This window comes from Leptonotus elevatus, chromosome 9, assembly GCF_054856555.1.
Source record: "Leptonotus elevatus isolate MCC_2025b chromosome 9, RoL_Lele_1.0, whole genome shotgun sequence".
Classification (NCBI taxonomy): Eukaryota; Metazoa; Chordata; class Actinopteri; order Syngnathiformes; family Syngnathidae; genus Leptonotus; species Leptonotus elevatus.
The window spans coordinates 1823401-1842929 of NC_141247.1; the positions used below are offsets into that span (position 1 = coordinate 1823401).

General features: G+C 43.6%; 1 protein-coding gene and 1 long non-coding RNA gene across 4 annotated transcripts in view; both read left to right on the top strand.

The window, feature by feature from the left end:
• The first annotated feature begins 5350 nt into the window (after positions 1 to 5350).
• Positions 5351 to 19529, top strand: part of slc7a11 (solute carrier family 7 member 11) — a 44813-nt gene continuing 30634 nt past the window's right edge. For 2 of the 3 annotated variants that reach the window (XR_015095984.1, XM_086085172.1), the window contains exons 1-2: positions 5351 to 5712; positions 10696 to 10822. Coding sequence is in view for 2 of the 3 variants with exons in the window: in XM_086085172.1 (XP_085941298.1) it covers positions 5463 to 5712; positions 10696 to 10822 (377 nt within the window). In the remaining variant the exon portion in view is untranslated. Of the gene's footprint in view, positions 5713 to 8410; positions 8533 to 10695; positions 10823 to 19529 lie in introns of those variants that run through there. The other variant, XM_086085173.1, reaches the window with a different exon arrangement.
• On the top strand, positions 15706 to 18932 carry LOC147167844 (uncharacterized). The gene is made up of 5 exons (XR_015095985.1): positions 15706 to 15854; positions 16731 to 16784; positions 17121 to 17235; positions 17600 to 18322; positions 18419 to 18932. It is a non-coding gene; the product is annotated as an uncharacterized LOC147167844 (long non-coding RNA).

Consider the following 19529-nt stretch of genomic DNA (forward strand, 5'->3'; position numbering starts at 1 on the left):
AATTTCATTCATAATTGTTTCCTGGTTTGACAGGAAAAAACAAACATGGAGGACAAGTCGCGATACTTCCTGGTTTGTTTTTAGTAGAAAAAAAAGCAACATAAAAATAAAAGGTGTTGTTTAAAAGAGTGTACAGACTTTATGTTGCGCCATGACTGTTTAGATTTTGGATTCCCCACCGTCTTCCTTGCCGCCTTGCTCTCTGATTGGCTACATATCAATCTAACATGATGAATATCCCCGATTTGAGATCGGAGTGGCCCAAACAACCTTCTGAGCGGCCGAGATCAGTCTGAACAGACCACACCCGGCAGGATTATCTGTTCAGATTAACTTTTGGATGTCGGCGCGTCCTTACGATTGTTGGGAGGGAAGATTCGGGGCTAGAATCGGGCTAATTCTCCTGCTGCGTGAACCCGTCTTAAGAGAACGATAAATTTTACAACCTCAGGCATGACAGACTGGAAATATGCATAAGTTCTTTGCTCACAGTCCAGAATACCTTACCTCCAATTAGTGTTGTCACAATACCAAAATTTTGACTTTGATACTGTACCTGCATAAAATACCTCGATACCGAAACTCTAAAACATCAGCAAAATTAAAACAGACAAAAGAACTTCAAATTATTTTTATTTATTGTTAATTGAAAATATTGGGATGTATACGTGGTAATTTATGTACATACTGTATATATTTATGTTTATACTGTATGTGCTTTCACATTGCATGCCATATTCTTGAAGTACTGTATTTGACTATATTTGATGTCATTTGGTATTAAATATTGGCAATACAGTGGCACTCCATTGACTCAATGTAACGTAGCTTGAGTATGCGTGCATGTCTTTGCTCTTCTCCATTCCACTCCCAATTAGTCAAATGCGTAATCAAATACTACAAACTGGGAACAAAATAATTCACACTCCACTTATTTTTAAGGGAAGTGTCAAAAATGGGCCACAACCTGTGTCTGTTGCTCTGTCAGTCGTCTGAGATTTTTCAATGCTGTGCCTGTTCATTGAACGCACCTTGAGTCCACTGCAGGAAAGATTGCTGCTTTTTCTTCTGCTTCTCTGCGAAAAACATTTGCTCTTGTTACAAAAGGTTTCTAAAACTGAAAATTGGAAACCACACGTGTGTTCTATATGTGTTTTTTGAAAACATCCGTAGGCAATGCCAATGCTGTCACGTGGCTTCCACTTTGCTTGCGTGTCATACTTCTCAACGAGGAGTGCACGTCCAGCGAGCGCTTCAGTGCGTGAAGCTATCTTCCTGCGCTCTCTCGCACACACGCTGAAAGAGGCGTGTCACTTACTTAAGGCGTTTTCCACATATCGGTAGATAGGCAACCATGCGTGTATGTGTACCTGCTTTTAAAGGCCTAGATACACCAATCCGACGTCGGGAGTCAGATAGCGTTGGGCCGACGGCATGCGCCGTCTGATCAGTATATAAATTACTGTCGTCGGATCAAGTTGGAATACGTCAGGAGAGCATTTCCCTGCAAATTCGACATGTTGAATTGGCGTCGGGGGCATTTGATCACTGTGATATATATATATATATATATATATATATATATATGTGTGTGATCAACTTGGCTGTTAGCTAGTGAATCAGTGCACGGGGCAAGAAGAGAAAGTTACAACGCGGATAAACTATACTCAACTTGAATCAACTTTAAGTTTTTTCAGGACAGCACACGTGAATATTAAAGTCCCCCATAAAGACGATATGATTATATTTCAGCATGATTTCGGCAAGAAGATTTGCAAAGTCGTTTAAAAAGTCCTTATTGTATTTTGGAGGTCGGTAAATGACACAGCACAGCACAGTGACAGTTTGGCCGACTTCAAAGAATGTGGCTTCAAAGCTGTGATTGATGTGGTAAATAGACATAGTTTACAATTAAATTTGTTTTTGTTTTTTTAAATAGTCACCATTCCTCCACCTCGGCCCAACGTCCTCAGAGCGTCCAAGTAAGCACAGTCAGGCGGTAGTAATTCAAGCATAGTGTTTGACTCACCAGCGACGGTCCAGGTCTCCATCAGGCAGAGGAAATCTAAGTTGTTGGAAAGTTAAAAACTCCCTCAAAATAAACGTTTTGTTTGTCAATGACCGCGCATTTAACAGCGCGATCCTTGTGGGAGCAGCAGGGGTGCATGGCCCGTCCGGCAGTCTCGAGGAAGCTCCTTCAGAAGCTGAAGGTCAGCACCGCGTCCAAAACGCAGAAGGCAGCATGGTCGAAGCTCTTCGGGTCAGCGGACGATCGGTAGCAGCCAGGAGTTGACAGGGTCCAGGATACGCCACAACAGAGTATGCGTTCAGGAACGAGAAGGGGACGAAGCTTGTTCCAACGCCCCTTTTCGCTTCACCAGCTGGCCGCCGTGTTTACCCTGGTGCCGCTGTCAACACCGGTATGAGTTGTTCACGTTTTTATATCCCACCCCCGTAAAGAGGTTGCCGGTTGCCTTTAGGAATAATGACTACCGCCGCCGATGGTGCGGAGGGGAACTTGTCGTGCATGTGCTGAAGGTACGTAATAGTCGGTGTTGATGTGTATTTACGAAAATTTTCTACGCGACGTGCCACAGGGGGTAGGCGTCGGTCACATTTGGCCAACGTCGGATTGGTGTATCTATCCCTTAAAACAGAGTTGGCGGGCTGTCTCGTATTTATTTTTTAAAGTACTGGTACTGAGAAAAAATACAAGCCTTTTTTTACGCCAAAACATCGAGGTACGGTACTGGTATCGGTATCATGTGCAACATTACTTCCAATAAGGATTTGGAACGAACTGGCACGTCTTAATATTTAAGATTACATGTGCATAATAAATTGTTGTGTTTGGTGGCGGGGTGCAAGGGATGGTTCGCCCGGTGCGCAAATCTAGCCAGGACCGCATGTCGATGGGATAACTTTATAGCTTTGCCAGTTTGAATGCGGGTCAGGTTCAGCTTAGTTTAGTAAACATTTTGTACTCATCTGTAGTTGTTTTTGTATTAGTTCCACTAGATTTCATAGAGGCACCCGGAGTTGTATAATGTTTCGTCATAAAAGTTAGTGTAGTACAGACAGGGCTCTAAATTAACTTTTTTTTGAAGACCAGCCAACATGGCTGGTAACTCTCTAAAGTTACTAGCCAAACACAATTTCCACCAGCCAATTTTTTGTTCCAAGTGAAAAGAAATTCCAGATTATTTTCTTCTTTTTAAAGCCCTAAACATAAAGTAACAACAGTATGTCTGTGGCAGCATTGCTATTTTAAGAGATTGGAGTTAGAGATGTGCATGTCAATTTTGGTGGCGATTGGTCATAGTTAACACGTTAAGATTTTATAGTGAGCATCTCTGGGTAGGAAGACTGAATGCCAACATAATCCAAAATACTGCGGCGATTGTTTTTATATTTTCAGAGGTTGAAATGGACATACAACTCAAATTTAGGCCTACATCAATCTCAAAATAGCAATATGATCGGTTTGTTTTTGTTTACAATTGGCCGTAGTTTTCTGAAATTAAGCCACATACGAGCTCCCCCCCACAGTCTTTCTAACCGCAAACTCTGTTGGCCTAATTCATAGTAAGGATATAGAGGACCTTATTTAAGTATTATGGTTTGTTTTCAATGATAATGATGGCAACGTGTGATGTGTGTTTGTGTTTTTGTATGTGTCATAATCACAGTATGTACTGACCAAGTTTCCGGTGAGGACTCGTTTGCTTGAAGCAGCATTAATCAAACACAGATTCCCTCGACAGTGTAATGTTTTTCCAAAAAAGGCTTGGAACAGCCTCGGGTTTCGGCATCTGACACTTTAGCCCCAACACAAAATCCTCAGAGGGGAAATGCTACTTTAGACTTGCGTGCGGCCCTTTCTGATAATAAAATGTATTCTTTAATCCCGCCAAATTGCTCGAAACCACTTCTGTTTTAGTTCCGTGTTGCAGGTAAAGGAATGAAATGAAATGTAAGGCTGCTTTAATAAAGTTTAAAATATAGTAAATATTTATGACCACACGCCAAAATGAAATTTAACCCGCAATTGGCGGGTTGGCGGGTGTTAATTTAGAGCCTTGATATAGTTTTTTTTTTCCTTACCGAGTGTGTCATCCTTTTCATTTTTGACAGTGCCTTGGTTAGCTTTAGATTACTTGGGTTTGGGATTAAAGTTCAGCTAGTGTTATTTGTTTTTGATTGTTTGTTCATTTTGGGTGTCGCTATCTGCCTGCTTCCTTTGTGTGGGTGTTTTTTCATCCGAAGGTTGGCTCTAAGTTCTGACAATTGTAAAAATAAATTATCTTTATTATTTCTTCAATTTGTTACTGCCTGATTTATTTCCCTTGACAACACTGAGTCTAGGTGGTAACAATAACATTGTTACCAATAATGGTCCCTTACAACTGACCAAAAAATAAATAAACATTAAAAAAATAAATATATTCATATATTTTAAAATGTTAATAAATACTTATTGTGTGGTCTGGTCTAACATTATTTTTGAAAAACAAACTGGCTTCAGCAAAAAACAAAAAAAACAAACCCAACAACTTTTCTTTCAGTTTCAGACAATTAATGCAATCAAATGCTTTCTGTAACTCTTCATGCTTACTTTTCAACACGTATAACAATGCAAAGAAAAACATACTGCAATCCACTCTTGCCAACTGACAATTGATTGTTTGATTGATTGATGAAAATATTGGTTCAGAATTAACTCCAGAAGCCAGACCTTGCAGCATAAAATTTTGTATTATTCACAGTTTGGATTTTCAGACTAATGCCTAATTCTGACAGTTTTTTTCTTATCTGCTCATAATACCTGTACAAGTTTTGTAGAGTTGGTTAGTATACAAGTGAGAAGCTGCTTTAATACCATGGAATTAAATGCTTTACTTTGTTTTGTAATTGGGGTTAACAGTTAAATACTAAAGTTAACATTAGCACCCGGTTTAAGTAAATCAAAAATTGATAAAAACAAACTTTACAGCTATCAGCCTCGGTAAAAACACATTTCTACACATGGAAGATGGCTTTAAACGCTTATAACAAAACAACTTTTTATTTTGTGACTAATTCCAATTGTAATTCCACCTAACTGACAAAACACTGCTTGTTTTTGGGGCAGTTTCAAAGGATGACAAAATATTTAAAAGAGGCATGAAAACAGGATGGAATGAAAACATGAACACACAAGGAAGAATTTTACATGTTAATAAAGTTGAAGTAGTAAAGAGGCCACACAGCAAGTTGGCATGAATAACAATATGGTACCGGAAAAAGGAGGGTAAGAAGAAAGAGAGAGAGCTGAAGGGAAGAACCACCCCCCACCCACAATGGAATTTATTTGCAGTTTTGTAACGGCATGGTCGCAAAGTCAGATTAGCTCCGACTTAAACTTTTTACATTAACTATTTAGTCTGTTTCTAAATAAGAGTGCGTATCTTTGGAATTGAAATATGAATAGAAGGTCGTATATAGGAGCAGATGCCAATGGACATAAAATGCTTCCTAGCAAACCCCTGGGGGAGAAAGACAAAAAGGTGGAACTGGGGAAGAAGGTGACATTGCTTTCTGGGATTTCAGTCATTGTCGGAACCATTATTGGAGCCGGGATCTTCATCTCTCCAAAAGGAATCCTGAAACACTCAGGCAGCGTTGGAATGTCTCTCATTGTGTGGATTGTTTGTGGTGTGCTTTCACTGTTTGGTGAGTTTGTTGCATCACCAATTGTTTCCATATTTCGTGGTAGGAGCAAACATTAACTTGTGATGAGCTGACCAGTTGCCAAATGTGCTCAAACAGAGTCAGCAATGAAAAGAAGAAAAAAAAGCTTCAGGTTATAGGCTATGTTCACACTGCAGACAAATGCCCAAATGCCACTTATATCTGACTTTTTATGTTACTCTGAATGGCTCCGATTCTTTAATATGCGACCTGGGTCACTTTCAAATGTGGTCCTAGATCGGATACTTATCAGAATTTTTGCAATGCGACCGCAGTCTGAACAGCCAGGTTACTGTTGTCTCTAGTTGCATGTTGTCACTCGCTGTGACACGCACACTGTGTGCGAATGAGTGCTACTTTGCTGCCTCACACACGCAACCGATTCATAGCTACGCAATATCCGGTCCACAGCTTTACAAGCAATGCATCTAAGGATTCCCCGGCGGATTTTGTATCAATTGAGGAGTATGCTACCGATACGGTCCTTATGACTCTCCTTGACGAACGAAAGCCGGTCAAATCGTTTTTTTGTCCCACCCTTATATCATACATGTATATTCTTATATGTAATAATTTGATGAGGTGAATATACATTTCTATGCTTGTCACCAGTGGTGTATTGGTACTGAAGAAGTGGGTATACTGCAAATGTTGTTTAATAATAATAATAATAATAATAAAAAGCCTCATAGACACTGAAATAATCTCTGGTCTGGGCATTTACTATGGTTTCATTTATCTAACATTACAGTCTGGCATAAAAGTATTTGCAAACTGGGTTAATTATACAATTACTGAAAACTAACAATTACGCAGGTTCCCTACATAATCCTAAACCAGCTAGTTAGGGCTAAATTGCTAACGTTAGGATAACGTTACATTTCATAACGCCAGCCTAGCCGACATGCACAGTTTAAATACAATATATTGGTGACAAAATCCTCCTCTGTACTGTCATATTGCCTGCAGTTTAAAGCTATTATTCATTTGGAAACTTTAAAACTTACCAAAGAATGCATCTCATTGAATGTACTGTATATTCTTTGGATACATGACGTCACTCACTGGAAAGAAAGATGTTTATTAACTGCGCCACACAATGCATTCTGGGAACAATAGATATGCAAAACAGGTACGGAACTCATATGGGCCAAGTGTTGCCGCGTCCTATTTGCATTCCTGTTATCTTTTGGAACAATATATTTACAGTTGAGCCCCGCTATTTAGGGCTGCTCTGCACATCTGTGCATAAATACCATGATTTTACCTACCGGTCTGGCCCTACTTGGTAAAATATTCTCCTCCATGTGGCCCCTGAGCTAATATGGGTTTGACACTCCTGGTTTAAAAAAACACAACAAAAAACACCTTACTATGTATGGTATTTTTTTTTCTTTTTTAAGAAAAAAGCAACCCACCTTACTATATACACTGGCATTTTCTATACATGGTCATTCATTTAAAAATAAAATAAAAGCCGAACTATACATGTCATTTTTATTTATTTAATAAATGACTTATCAGACGTTTTTTTGTGTGTGTTTAAAAAAAAAAAATCCCTAATTATACATGGTCAAAAATGTTAGGTCTATTGAGGGGTGCTGGAGAGGAGGGTTCGTCGGGAGCAGTGTGATTTTCGTCCAGGCTGTGGATCAGTGGACCAGCTCTACAACCTCGGCAGGGTCCTCGAGAGTGCATGGGAGTTTGCCCAACCAATCTACATGTGTTTTGTGGACTAGGAGAAGGCCGTGTCCCTCAGGGAGTCCTGTGGGGGGTACTCCGGGAGTACGGTTTGGTCCCTGTGGGACCGGTGTCAGAGTTTGTTCCGCATCGCCGTCAGTAAGTCGGATTTGTTTCCAGTGAGGGTTGGACTCCGCCAAGTTTGCCCTATAAACTTTATGGACAGAATTTCTAGGCACAGCAGTGGCGTTGAGGAGGTCCAGTTTGGTGGCCTCAGCATTGCATCTCTGCTTTTTGCAGATGATGTGGTGCTGTTGGTTTCATCAAGCTGTTATTTCCAACTCTCACAGGAGCGGTTCGCAGCCGAGTGTGAAGTGGTTGGGATGAAAATAAGCACCTCCAAATTCGAGACCATGGCCCTCAGTCAGAAAAGGGTGGAGTGCCCCCTCCGGAATGGGGATGAGATCCTGCCCCAAGTGGAGGAGTTCAAGTATCTCAGGGTCTTGTTCACGAGTGAGGGCAGGATGGAGCGGGAGATCGACAGCTGGATCAGTGCCGCGTCTGTTGTGATGCGGAGTCTGTAACGGTCCATTGTGGTAAGGAAGGAGCTGATCCGAAAGGTGAAGCTCTCGATTTTCCGGTCGATCTACGTTCCTACCCTCACCTGAGCTGAGGGTCGTGACCAAAAGAACAAGACCTCTAATATAAGCAGCCGAAATGAGTTTCCTCAGCAGGGCGTCCGTGCTCTCCCTTATTAGAGTCAGGGAGGCGTTTCCGGCGGTTTTGTAGTCAATGGACTTTGCGCGGGGGAAGGGGGCACGATGGCGTGCCGGGCGGCGTGTTTGGGACGTTTCCGGCAAGCATTTCGTTACTTCGCCCATTTTGCCGGCGTTAGCTGAATTAAACTTAAAGCGCCATCGCGTCAGCAACAGCTTATCGGTGTTGAGATAGTCCACGTCACCAACAAAACACAGGAAGCGGTTGTGTGCAGAACGTGTAGTATAGCAATGGAGGATAGCTTGATCGTCGCGGTTTGCAGGCACCCGGAGCTGTGCGACACGGCAAGCTACGTGTACTGGGACCGGGCCAAAAAGGAGATTGCTTGGAGGAAGAAGCGTGGAGGTTGGCTTATCTGATCAGTTTGTTTGTTTAATTGTCGAAGTGTGAAGCAAGCTAGCAATGCTACACTAAAGTTACCACCATCTACCGAAGCGAAAATCCCTCCTCTTCCTCCGTTGCAGCGTTCAGCAAAACAAATTCCATTGAGAACCCCGCGAACAAACATGCATGAGACCAGCGTAGCGTCGCAATATTTTCGGTTTGGTCTAAATGTAGCATTAGAGATAGGGTGAGAAGCTTGGTCATCCGGGAGGGACTCAAAAGTCGAGCCGCTACTCTGCCCGCGTGGAGAGGAGCCAGTTGAGGTCACTAGGGCATCTGATTCGGATGCCTCCTGGACGCCTCCCTGGAGAGGTGTTCCGGGTATGTCCCACCGGCAGGAGGTCCCAGGGACGACCCAAGACTATGTGTCTCTTGGCTGGCTTGGTAACTTTTTGGGATCACGAGGCGTCGTTCCAAGTTTACGGCCCTAGTCGGTGGAATAGCCTGCCGGAGAGCGTCAGAGCCGCAGAGAATGTTGATATTTTTAAAAGGTAGACTCAAGATCCACTTTTTTAATTTAGCATTTAATTGATTACAACTTTTTTATTTTCTATTTTTTATATATATATATATTTTTTAAATATGTATATCTTATTCTTTTATTTTCATTTAACCTCTTATTTTTAGCCTTGTATACTTTTCTGTTATTTATTTTACTCTATTCTATTGTATTGTTATAGCTTGCTGTTATTTGTTACATTTATTATTGTCATGATAGGGTGTGTGTGTGTGTGTGGGAGAGGGTGGACCCAAACGTGGGGAGAAACAGCAGGGAGATAAGAATGGAGAATTATGTGAGTGGACGAGGACTGGACGTTACTAGACTAGACTGGGGCAGGGCGAGAGGAGACTGGTCGCCAAGAGGAGGCTGGCCTTACTGTGGCTGGCTTGACAGAATGTGGGCGACTGTACTGAGACAAAGAGGACTCGGCAGTGACGTGGACGACTGTACTGAGACAAAGAGGACTCGGCAGTGACGTGGACGACTGTACTGAGACAAAGAGGACTCGGCAGTGACGTGGACGACTGGGTTAGCTGTGATGATGAGGACGAAGAAGGCTTGGCAGTGAGGACGAAGAAGGCTTGGCAGTGAGGACGAAGAAGGCTTGGCAGTGAGGACGAAGAAGGCTTGGCAGTAAGGACGAAGAAGGCTTGGCAGTAAGGACGAAGAAGGCTTGGCAGTAAGGACGAAGAAGGCTTGGCAGTGAGGACGAAGAAGGCTTGGCAGTGAGGACGAAGAAGGCTTGGCAGTGAGGACGAAGAAGGCTTGGCAGTGAGGACGAAGAAGGCTTGGCAGTGAGGACGAAGAAGGCTTGGCAGTGAGGACGAAGAAGGCTTGGCAGTGAGGACGAAGAAGGCTTGGCAGTGAGGACAAAGAAGGCTTGGCAGTGAGGACGAAGAAGGCTTGGCAGTGAGGACGATAAGACTGAGACTTGGACAACTTGACTAAGATGTGGACAACTAGACTGAGACGTGAATGACTTAACTGAGACAAAAACAACTTAACTGTGATGAGGGCTTAGCTTGCCGCGACGAGACCCCCACAGACTCCCACACGTAACGTCGACATCAATAATACTCCCACACGTAACGTCGACATCAATAATACTCCCACACGTAACGTCGACATCAATAATACTCCCACACGTAACGTCGACATAATAATACTCCCACACGTAACGTCGACATCAATAATACTCCCACACGTAACGACGACATCAATAATACTCCCACACGTAACGTCGACATCAATAATACTCCCACACGTAACGTCGACATCAATAATACTCCCACACAGACTGGACAAACACAACAGACTAAATACACCAACACTAATGAGACACACCTGTGGAACACAATAGGCTGAGGGTACTGATTGGTTACACACACTGGGAAGAGACAGTCAGGTGGATGTGATCAGACATAACGAGAGGGGAAGCAATCACAAACACCAATCACAGACAAACACACCCAAAACAAACAAAACCCCAACCCCTACAAAACCGATTATAGTGTTTCTCTATCTTATATATTTTTTCCATTTGTGTTCATGCATGGCTATAATTAACAAATGCACAGTGCGAAAAAGTGGTTTTGCTAATCTGTTACTCTTGTCTTTCTTAGGAGCCTTGTCCTACGCTGAACTGGGAACTTGCATAAAGAAGTCTGGTGGGCATTACACATACTTAATGGAGGCTTTTGGACCACATGTGGCTTTTATTAAACTATGGACTGATCTCATTGCTATCAGGTAATGTTTGATTACGTTTACTAACCTTGTACTTGCAATAAAAAAAAGTTAATCCCACCTACTACAGTATTTCATTTGTTACCAAAGTGGATCGGATTGTTATTTGATACTCAGTGCAGGGACGTGCGGTCAGGGCAGGCAGAATTTCCTCTCTGACTTGCATGTGAGGTAGGGTGACCAGATGGCCTGTTTTGGCCAAGACAGTCCTGATTTTGAGCCTTGGTTCCCGGATTTTGCCATTGTTTTGTCCCGCTATTGTGCAGGTCCCGTCCAGGCATCCCGTATTTTGCCATGTGTCAATCACACAATTATCATAGTGTTTTATACAATAAATCAATTAAAAGGAATTTCAACCATATTGATATGGAACTTTAAACGTGTTTTGTACTCCTTTTTCGTTTTATTAAACAGTAAACACCAAGTCGTGGTCCAGCTATTTGCATTCAAGACTCATTGTTAGTCGTTACTCTGGCTTCAAGAGTGTTAATTTTTTGTAGAATAACACTTATAGATGAGTTGTATACAAAAGCATGTAAAAAAAACTGTAAAGGTTGCAGAAACCCTGCACATCACCTCTTCCGGCTGCTAAATGAACAACCCCCTCCCTCTCTGCTACCTATACATCTTCATATTCTACCACTGCAACAACTATGGTTTAGGTCTTGCATTGTTTCAGCTCCAACACAACTATCCACTCTGTTGTTTATTTGGAGGAATTGGTATCTGTGTTCCAATACCATTGTAGGGCAGTGCATCTTTACGACACTGATCCATTGGTTTTCAAATGCTTAATAAACTTAAGGTCATGAATGTCAAAAAGGTTTCTTGATGTGGCACTCGGTGGAATTTTTTTGGGACACCTCAGGTTTTAAGGTGTTCTGTTAGAATTGTGAGACAGTTACAGTCAAATAGAGCTTCAACCTGGCTGTGAATTTGTTAGACGATATAATAATAAATACCATTGAGAGCATTGAGATGAAAAAAAGCTCCACGTATTTCTTTGTATGCATAGCCAACCAAGGGTCGTATAAACTTAATACGTGTATAAACCAGTTGTTGGAATCCCTGACGCACCTAACTTGCGTTAGCCTCAGGCTACCAAGACTCAATAGGGACCATGGGAAGCCAACAGAAATAGGGGCCAATTAGAAAATAAGTGGGATAAAGTGTCCTGTTTGGGTTCTGTTTTTCCTTGTGTGTCTCCCTTGGTCTTATTAAGTGTAATCCTGCTCTTCCTCGTGTCAACCAATCAGTGTCCTCAGCCACTTGTGTCTTGCCCCAGGTGTGTCTTGTTGAGTCATTAGTGTGGATCTGTATTTAGTCTCCTATCTCCCCTCTGTCTGCGTCGATTCATTGTCGTTTTTTTCCGGTTTACTCGTCACGCGCATCGGCGCCTCGGCACAGTAGGGCACATCACTAGTTCATCTATGCCCCCCTCACTCGTGTCCTATAGTCCTTGTGTGTCACATGAGTCACCTCCTTATCTGTTTTTAGATACCGATTCTAAAATGTCTGATATCAAAGACGCCCCGGTTTTGGTTAATCTCCTCTGATTCAGATGATTTTGATTTCCCTATTTTTTTTCTAGTTCTTCTCAGGTCTTGACCCATTTTTCTTTTGAGGAATCCATCCCCACACCATTTGGTCAACGTGACCTTTACTTGGGCACCCGTTTGGCCATCTATCCGGGACCTCCGCGTGGGGGCCGGCGGGCGCGCCGAAGTAAAGGTCACAAATCATCTTCACAAACGTCAGCCCCCTTTTTCAAGTCACGTCACACCACGTCTTCCAAGCCACAAAACCCCGTATCTCTTTCAGCACATAGTAAGTCTGTAACCAAGTCACATCTCGTACCTGTCCCCACACCACTTCATTCCCCACCATTTTTATCACCTCGTTCTCTGCGATCTTGTCACCCCAAGTCATGTCCTTCCAAGTTTGCCCCCAGGTCATTTCGTTCTCCGATGTCCTCGTTACCTCATTCTCCCTTGTCCTCACCGCGTCAGGTTTCTAGTTTTGAGTAGTTAGTTTCTGTATCCTCGGTCACTCGTGTCTCCTGTGTTCCCCAACCCCAATGGCGGCAGGCTGATGTTGTCCTAGTCCCAGTTCCACGGCAGGCTGATGTGGTCCCAGTCCCGGCTCCACGGCAGCCTCAAGTCCCCGTCCCGGCTCCACGGCAGCCGCAGCCTCAAGTCCCCGTCCCGGCTCCACGGCAGCCGCAGCCTCAAGTCCCCGTCCCGGCTCCACGGCAGCCGCAGCCTCAAGTCCCCGTCCCGGCTCCACGGCAGCCGCAGCCTCAAGTCCCCGTCCCGGCTCCACGGCAGCCGCAGCCTCAAGTCCCCGTCCCGGCTCCACGGCAGCCGCAGCCTCAAGTCCCCGTCCCGGCTCCACGGCAGCCACAGCCTCAAGTCCCCGTCGTGGCTCCACGGCAGCCACAGCCTCAAGTCCCCGTCGTGGCTCCACGGCAGCCACAGCCTCAAGTCCCCGTCGTGGCTCCACGGCATCCTCAAGTCCCCGTCGCGGCTCCACGGCAGCCTCAAGTCCCCGTCGCGGCTCCACGGCAGCCTCAAGTCCCCGTCGCGGTTCCACGACAGCCTCAAGTCCCCGTCGCGGCTCCACGGCAGCCTCAGTGTCAAGCCTTTTTGCCTGTGCCTCTGCCGCCCCGGGCATTCTCGCCTGTGCCACTGCCGCCCCCTGGCCTCCTTGCCTCTGCCATGGCAGTCTCAAGCCGATGATTGTGGACAGGCGGCGCACGTCCCGCTGCCGCCATCTGCTCCTCGTTCGGCGGCGCCCTGCGGGCCGTCCTCTGCTCCCCGTCCGGCGGCGCAAGCCCTGCGGCCGTCCTCTGCTCCCCGTCCGGCGGCGCAAGCCCTGCGGCCGTCCTCTGCTCCCCGTCCGGCGGCGCAAGCCTTGCGGCCCGTCCTCTGCTCCCCGTCCGGCGGCGCAAGCCTTGCGGCCCGTCCTCTGCTCCCCGTCCGGCGGCGCAAGCGTTGCGGCCCGTCCTCTGCTCCCAGTCCGGCAGCGCATGCCTTGCGGCCGTCCTCTGCTCCCCGTCCGGCGGCGCATGCCCTGCGGCCCGCCCTCTGCTCCCTGTCCGGTGGCGCAAGCCCTGCGGCCCACACTCTGCTCCACGTCCGGCGGCGCAAGCCCTGCGGCGCAAGCCCTGCGGCGCAAGCCCTGCGGCGCAAGCCCTGCGGCGCAAGCCCTGCGGCGCAAGCCCTGCGGCCCGCCCTCTGCTCCTCGTCCGACGGTGCAAGCCCTGTGGCCCGCCCTCTGCTCCCCGTCCGGCGGCGCACGCCCTGCGGCCGCCCTTTGCTCCCCGTCCAGCGCCTTCTGCTTTCCATGCCAGGGTGGCGCGGACTCTGCCACAGCCGCCTTCTGCTCCAATGTGGCGTCCGGGACACCCTCTTGACTGGCGCCGCCGGGCTCCCCTCGTCTGGCATCCGGGACGCCCTCTTGACCGGCGCCGCCGGGCTCCCCTCGTCTAGCGTCCGGACTGGCCCTGATGGGTGGGCCAGGTTCCTGCCTCTGTGCCCCCTTCCGCCCGCCCTGTTTTTGGACTTTTTTTTGTTTTAGGGAGCCTGAGAGTCTGGGAGCTGTCCCTTGAGGGAGGGGTACTGTCATGTTTGGGTTCTGTTTTTACTTGTGCGTCTCCCTTGGTCTTAAGTGTAATCCTGCCCTTCCTTGTGTTAACCAATCAGTGTCCTCAGCCACTTGTCTTGCCCCAGGTGTGTCTTGTTGTGTCATTAGTGTGGGTATGTATTTAGTCTCCTATCTCCCCTCTGTCTGCGTCGATTCATTGTCGTTTTCCTCCCGTCATACTGCCAGTTTTTTTGCCTTGTCCTCCCCACGTTTTGTTTCACTTGCAGTTCGCTTTTGTTTTGTATAGTTAAATTCCTTTTATTTATTTATTTTTTACATTACCTCTGCCTCCTTGCCATGCGTTTGGGTCCTCCACCGAACTTTACCCGTGACATAAAGTAGGACTGACCAGCCTGAGCTGGTGTGGCAAACCCAACTATTTATGCTCCAAGTTGGAGGCCTGTCCCACCACTACAAATGGTATCATTCTTCTGGGATGCAAAATGACCTTCATTAAGATGCCTTGTAGAGAGGCCTCTATTGGTCAATAAATCCTTAGGTAGAAACTCCCTCATTAATACTTCATTCGGTTGTAAAAAGATAGTGGAGCTAAATCTGCAGTCAGAGGTGACTGTGTTTTTGTTCTTGGTTGGAAGTGAAATCATTCACATAAACTACCTGGTATGAATCTATTAAGACTAGCGGCGATCCGACTAGCCGGAGCTCGCCTAATTCATGGTTCATTGTGTTCATTGAATGTTCATTCACAACAAGTTTGTTTGTTTTAACAATAGTCGATGAGGAACACCAGTCCTTAAGGGCCACTATCTTCCATGTTTTCTCAGCTTTTCTTTCTTGTATTTCTATCATTTCATCTATGTAACAAAACATAATAGATTAATAGTGTAATTGAAAGTAAACTTACCCACTGAGCCATAGACGTCTATTAGACTAAGACTAAGTTTAGACCAAAATTAGCCCGTCTATATTTTAGCCCGAATCTAGACGATACAATAAATCAAGTAAATATTAAGTATTAAATTAAAAATTAACTGTAGGTTGTATAAATGATGGCAAAATGGATTACTGCGTTTTAGACTTGATTCAGACGTCTAAATCAAGTTCTCATTTCAACTCTCTTTAGACGGACGATTGAATTGAATACATTGAATGTGTATTAACAAAATAAGTAAATAAATAACTGCACAACAGGATCATCAGTTTGAAACAAAATGTCAGACCGCACGATTCACGAATAAAAGCAGCCATATGGGCTATGACACCTACCCACCACTAGAAGGCAGCAACGCGCTTAAGCTTCCGGTCGGCATGAACGAAGAAATGAAGTGCAACTGTGCAAACAAGAGTGTTCGGGGGAAGGGTAAACTTTTCGTCAGTCGACGCCTATTGCTTCGAGAACAAAAAACACTTTTTCAAAGAAACAGAGAAGGTGAGTGCTCGAGGCCACGTTATTGAAATGTTTAGTCCTGCAATCTTTTTTCATTTATAATTTTCATCCGTGACAGTTTGCATTGATAATTTATCTGCTAGCTTAGCTTGCAGTTAAGTTTCCATTAATCATGGTGTTATTCTCTTTTTTAAATAATTTGATTGAAGTCCTTCTGACGGATGTTAAGGTTAAAGGGGGAGGCGGTTAGGGGGTTAGTTTGCTTTTTATTTATTTTATGCTTGCTACAATTTTTTTTAAATGTATGTAATGATTATGGCTTGTACATCAGCTGTTAAAAATGCTACTATTTTTCTGAGAAATATTGTACATCGTGAATTGATATACTATCTTCTCTGATTTCAAACCTTAAGTCAAATTGGTGATTAATTAATGTACATCTAAATCCCAGCCTTTCTAAATATTATATATAATATGTACGAATACAAATTTATTATTGATAATTTCTACCTTAGGTCAACACAAAACACTCATGTGCAGCAGTATGACAAAGTACACAAGTTATTAGCTAAACCACGTATACAGCATGCTGTATATCAAACGTGACTAATGTTGCAAGTATGAGTTCCGTTTTGTCTCCCAGCAGGTAATCGCGCGTGCACACACACACCCACACACCCACACACCCACACACACACCTCAGTATCACAATGTTCACAATGGTAAGGCTGTGAGTCAAAATATTACTTTCAATATCTTTGGAAGTGAATATTAGCGACAAGACACACCTCGTGTCCGCAAGGCAGCCAGGATACTGAAGGTACACAGTAATTAAGCGTAGTGTTTGTCCACTTTGGTATGGGTTGTAAGTTAGATGGTTGATATGTAATTTATGCAATGTATTTCGCTCCCCTCTAGACACAGGATGCGATAGACGCAGTCTCATCCATACTACTGCCGGGACCCCACAGGGTAATATTTGTGCAGCGGTGATCGCAAGAGTGATTCAGAAGTGTATAATTTTTCATCAACAAATATTTGCACTCCAGTGCAGAGAATTATTATTGTTTTTTTTGTTTGTTTTTTTACAATGTATATCGGAGTTCTGAAACCAACAGCTGTGATATAAATAATGGCAGTATTTTTGCAGATGTCAGCAGCCGGCTTTCAAAAATAGCCGTGGCTATTATAAAAAACAAAACAAAAAATAAGATCAAACAGTAAATGTAGATGACAAAGTTGAGATTTTCTGCTGGTATGGAACGATGGAATTATGTGTAATTTCACTTTTGTTTTTTTACCCAATAGTGAACCCTGCTCTCCAGTGAGCTCAAGGAGTGGGACTCCTTCAAAACGTTTTTTTCCCCCTCGCCTAAGAGAGAGAAAAGAGCAGCTGTCTCATAAACCGTCCGCACTCCACAAGGTACAGATTGTCTATAGAATTAATCTTGATTATCGAAATAATCGCAACCACCTTGTGTTATCTTTTCATATTGATATTTTATTGGTTGCTTGAATATATTTAACCCCCTGTCAATTAAAAGCACATGTGAAATGCCTATATTGTAATTGCAATCTTTAATAGTGATGTTGCATTTATGACATGCAATTGTCTAATCAAACCCAAGTAGTCCATGTATGTTTTGATCACTTTAAGAATGATGACTTGTAGGGACAAGCACTTTATTTGTTGGCAGAACTACTTTACTTAAAGGTGTATTCAAGGATCTTCTCGAAAAGTAGAAGTCAAACGTCCGTTTGTCACTTTTTTAAAAATGTGTACGCAGAAGACCATCCAGCCAGCTCTCCTGCTCGTCCGGGAGAAACGCCTCTCAAATGCTGGGAATGTGCGAGCTCATCATCTTCATCAGTCTCTGCAGCCAGCCTCACTTCGTAGACGGATGTCCTTTTGCAGCTCTCAGGCATTTTAAAAGTATGCGGTGAGATCGGTGGAGCTACAACGATGAATGGCTGAATCCAAAGCTCAGCGGCTACATGCTACAAACACTCGAAGTGCGCATGCGCAGCTAGGAACAAGCATGCAAGACGTCGTTAAGGCAGATTGATTGACGGGATCAAGACCCAATTGTTAAGATAGTCCACCCGGAAGACGCAGCCACAAAAGATCCTTGAATACAGTATGGTCAAAAGTTTTTCCTTTGCTGACAACTTTGAAACTGACGCTCAAGGAAGCATGCATCAGGAACGAGCATGAAAGCAGCCAACCAATCAGGAGCGCGCGTTCGCACAGCAAAATTTGCATATGCCACTGATCGTCGCTTGCCTCTGTGGCTTGGCTGGAAGGAAAACGTTGAGTCTCCACCCAGAAACTTCCCAGACAGGCCAACCCCACCCACAAAAAAAAAGATGACAGAATGCCACATAATTTTTGTAATAAGGCAAAGACTTGTAATTGGAAAATGTTTAAAACTTTCAGCTAACATTTATTTCCCTCTTCAAGAACTAGAAAGAGGGTATACAACTGTGCCATGACGAAGAGAAGAAAGAAGGTATTTAAAAGGATTGAACTAATTTAATTTAAAAAAAGGTCATTAAAGTGAGTAATCAAAGTTATTCTGTTATTTTTATGTCTGTTTGTCTTTGAGTTTCAGATGCTAGTTGGGGAGACCCTAATGGCCATCCTTGGATGGGTTAAAGAGTCTCAACTCTTGGGGAGAAATCAAAGCTGAAAGTGGACAGTTGCCCATAAAGACTCTGGAGACTTTTGACATTATGTCATGGGAAATTAGAGATTGGTGTATTTTTTTTTTCTTCTTCTGTGTTTTGGTTTATGCATCCCAGGCATTTTGTGTCTGGATTTGTGTGCGTTTTTGCATTTATTTTTTTTAACTATTTTTGTAATTTTGTGTTTTAGACTTTGAGCCACTTTTCCACCCTAATTTCAAAACAAAACAAATGTTTATATTGTATTGGTAATATTGTATTATTTATTTTAATGTTATTATTGGATAATGTTTGAAAAACAATGTGTTGATTTAAATTTAAGTATAGGATAGTTTGGTTAATGTTAACATCAAGAGATGTATTTATATCCAATGGTAAAATAAGCATGACATTAGTGTTACTGAAACCTAATTAAAAGTTCCAAAAAACACGTGATATGAATTGTCATCCTGATTTAGCATTAAATTTTGACAATTTAATTTCCTTAATTATTGGTTTCTTGTGAATAATACATGCTTAACAGACATATATACAACGTCTAATGGAGTTTACAATTGGTATATAAGTGAACGTCTAGCAAACGTCAAAATTGAGCGATTATTTAAACGTCTAAGATTAGATGAGGCGTATACAATTGGTATGAAAATAAACATCTTGAAAACATCTAACTTTAGACGTCTATAAATAGACGTCTAAAGTTAGTTTAAACCTCTAAGAATAGACGAGGGGTCTAGATGTAGACGTCTATTCGGCCATATAAGTACCATTTAGACGTATTTTAGACCGAAAAATGCTTGGTGGGTAAAGCATCATCGTTCAGCAAAGTACTTTAGTCATACTTGCGATTTTCACTTGTTTTTGAGGTCCACAAACATTCGCAATTTTCACGTGTTTTTCCAGATTCATACATATATCTGCGATTTTCACATATATTTGTTAATGTTGTGAATGTATTTATGATGACTTACCATTTGTAAATGCTCAATTCTGCTTGTGAGTTATCGAATGTGTCTTTGTGGATTGGCGGCCACA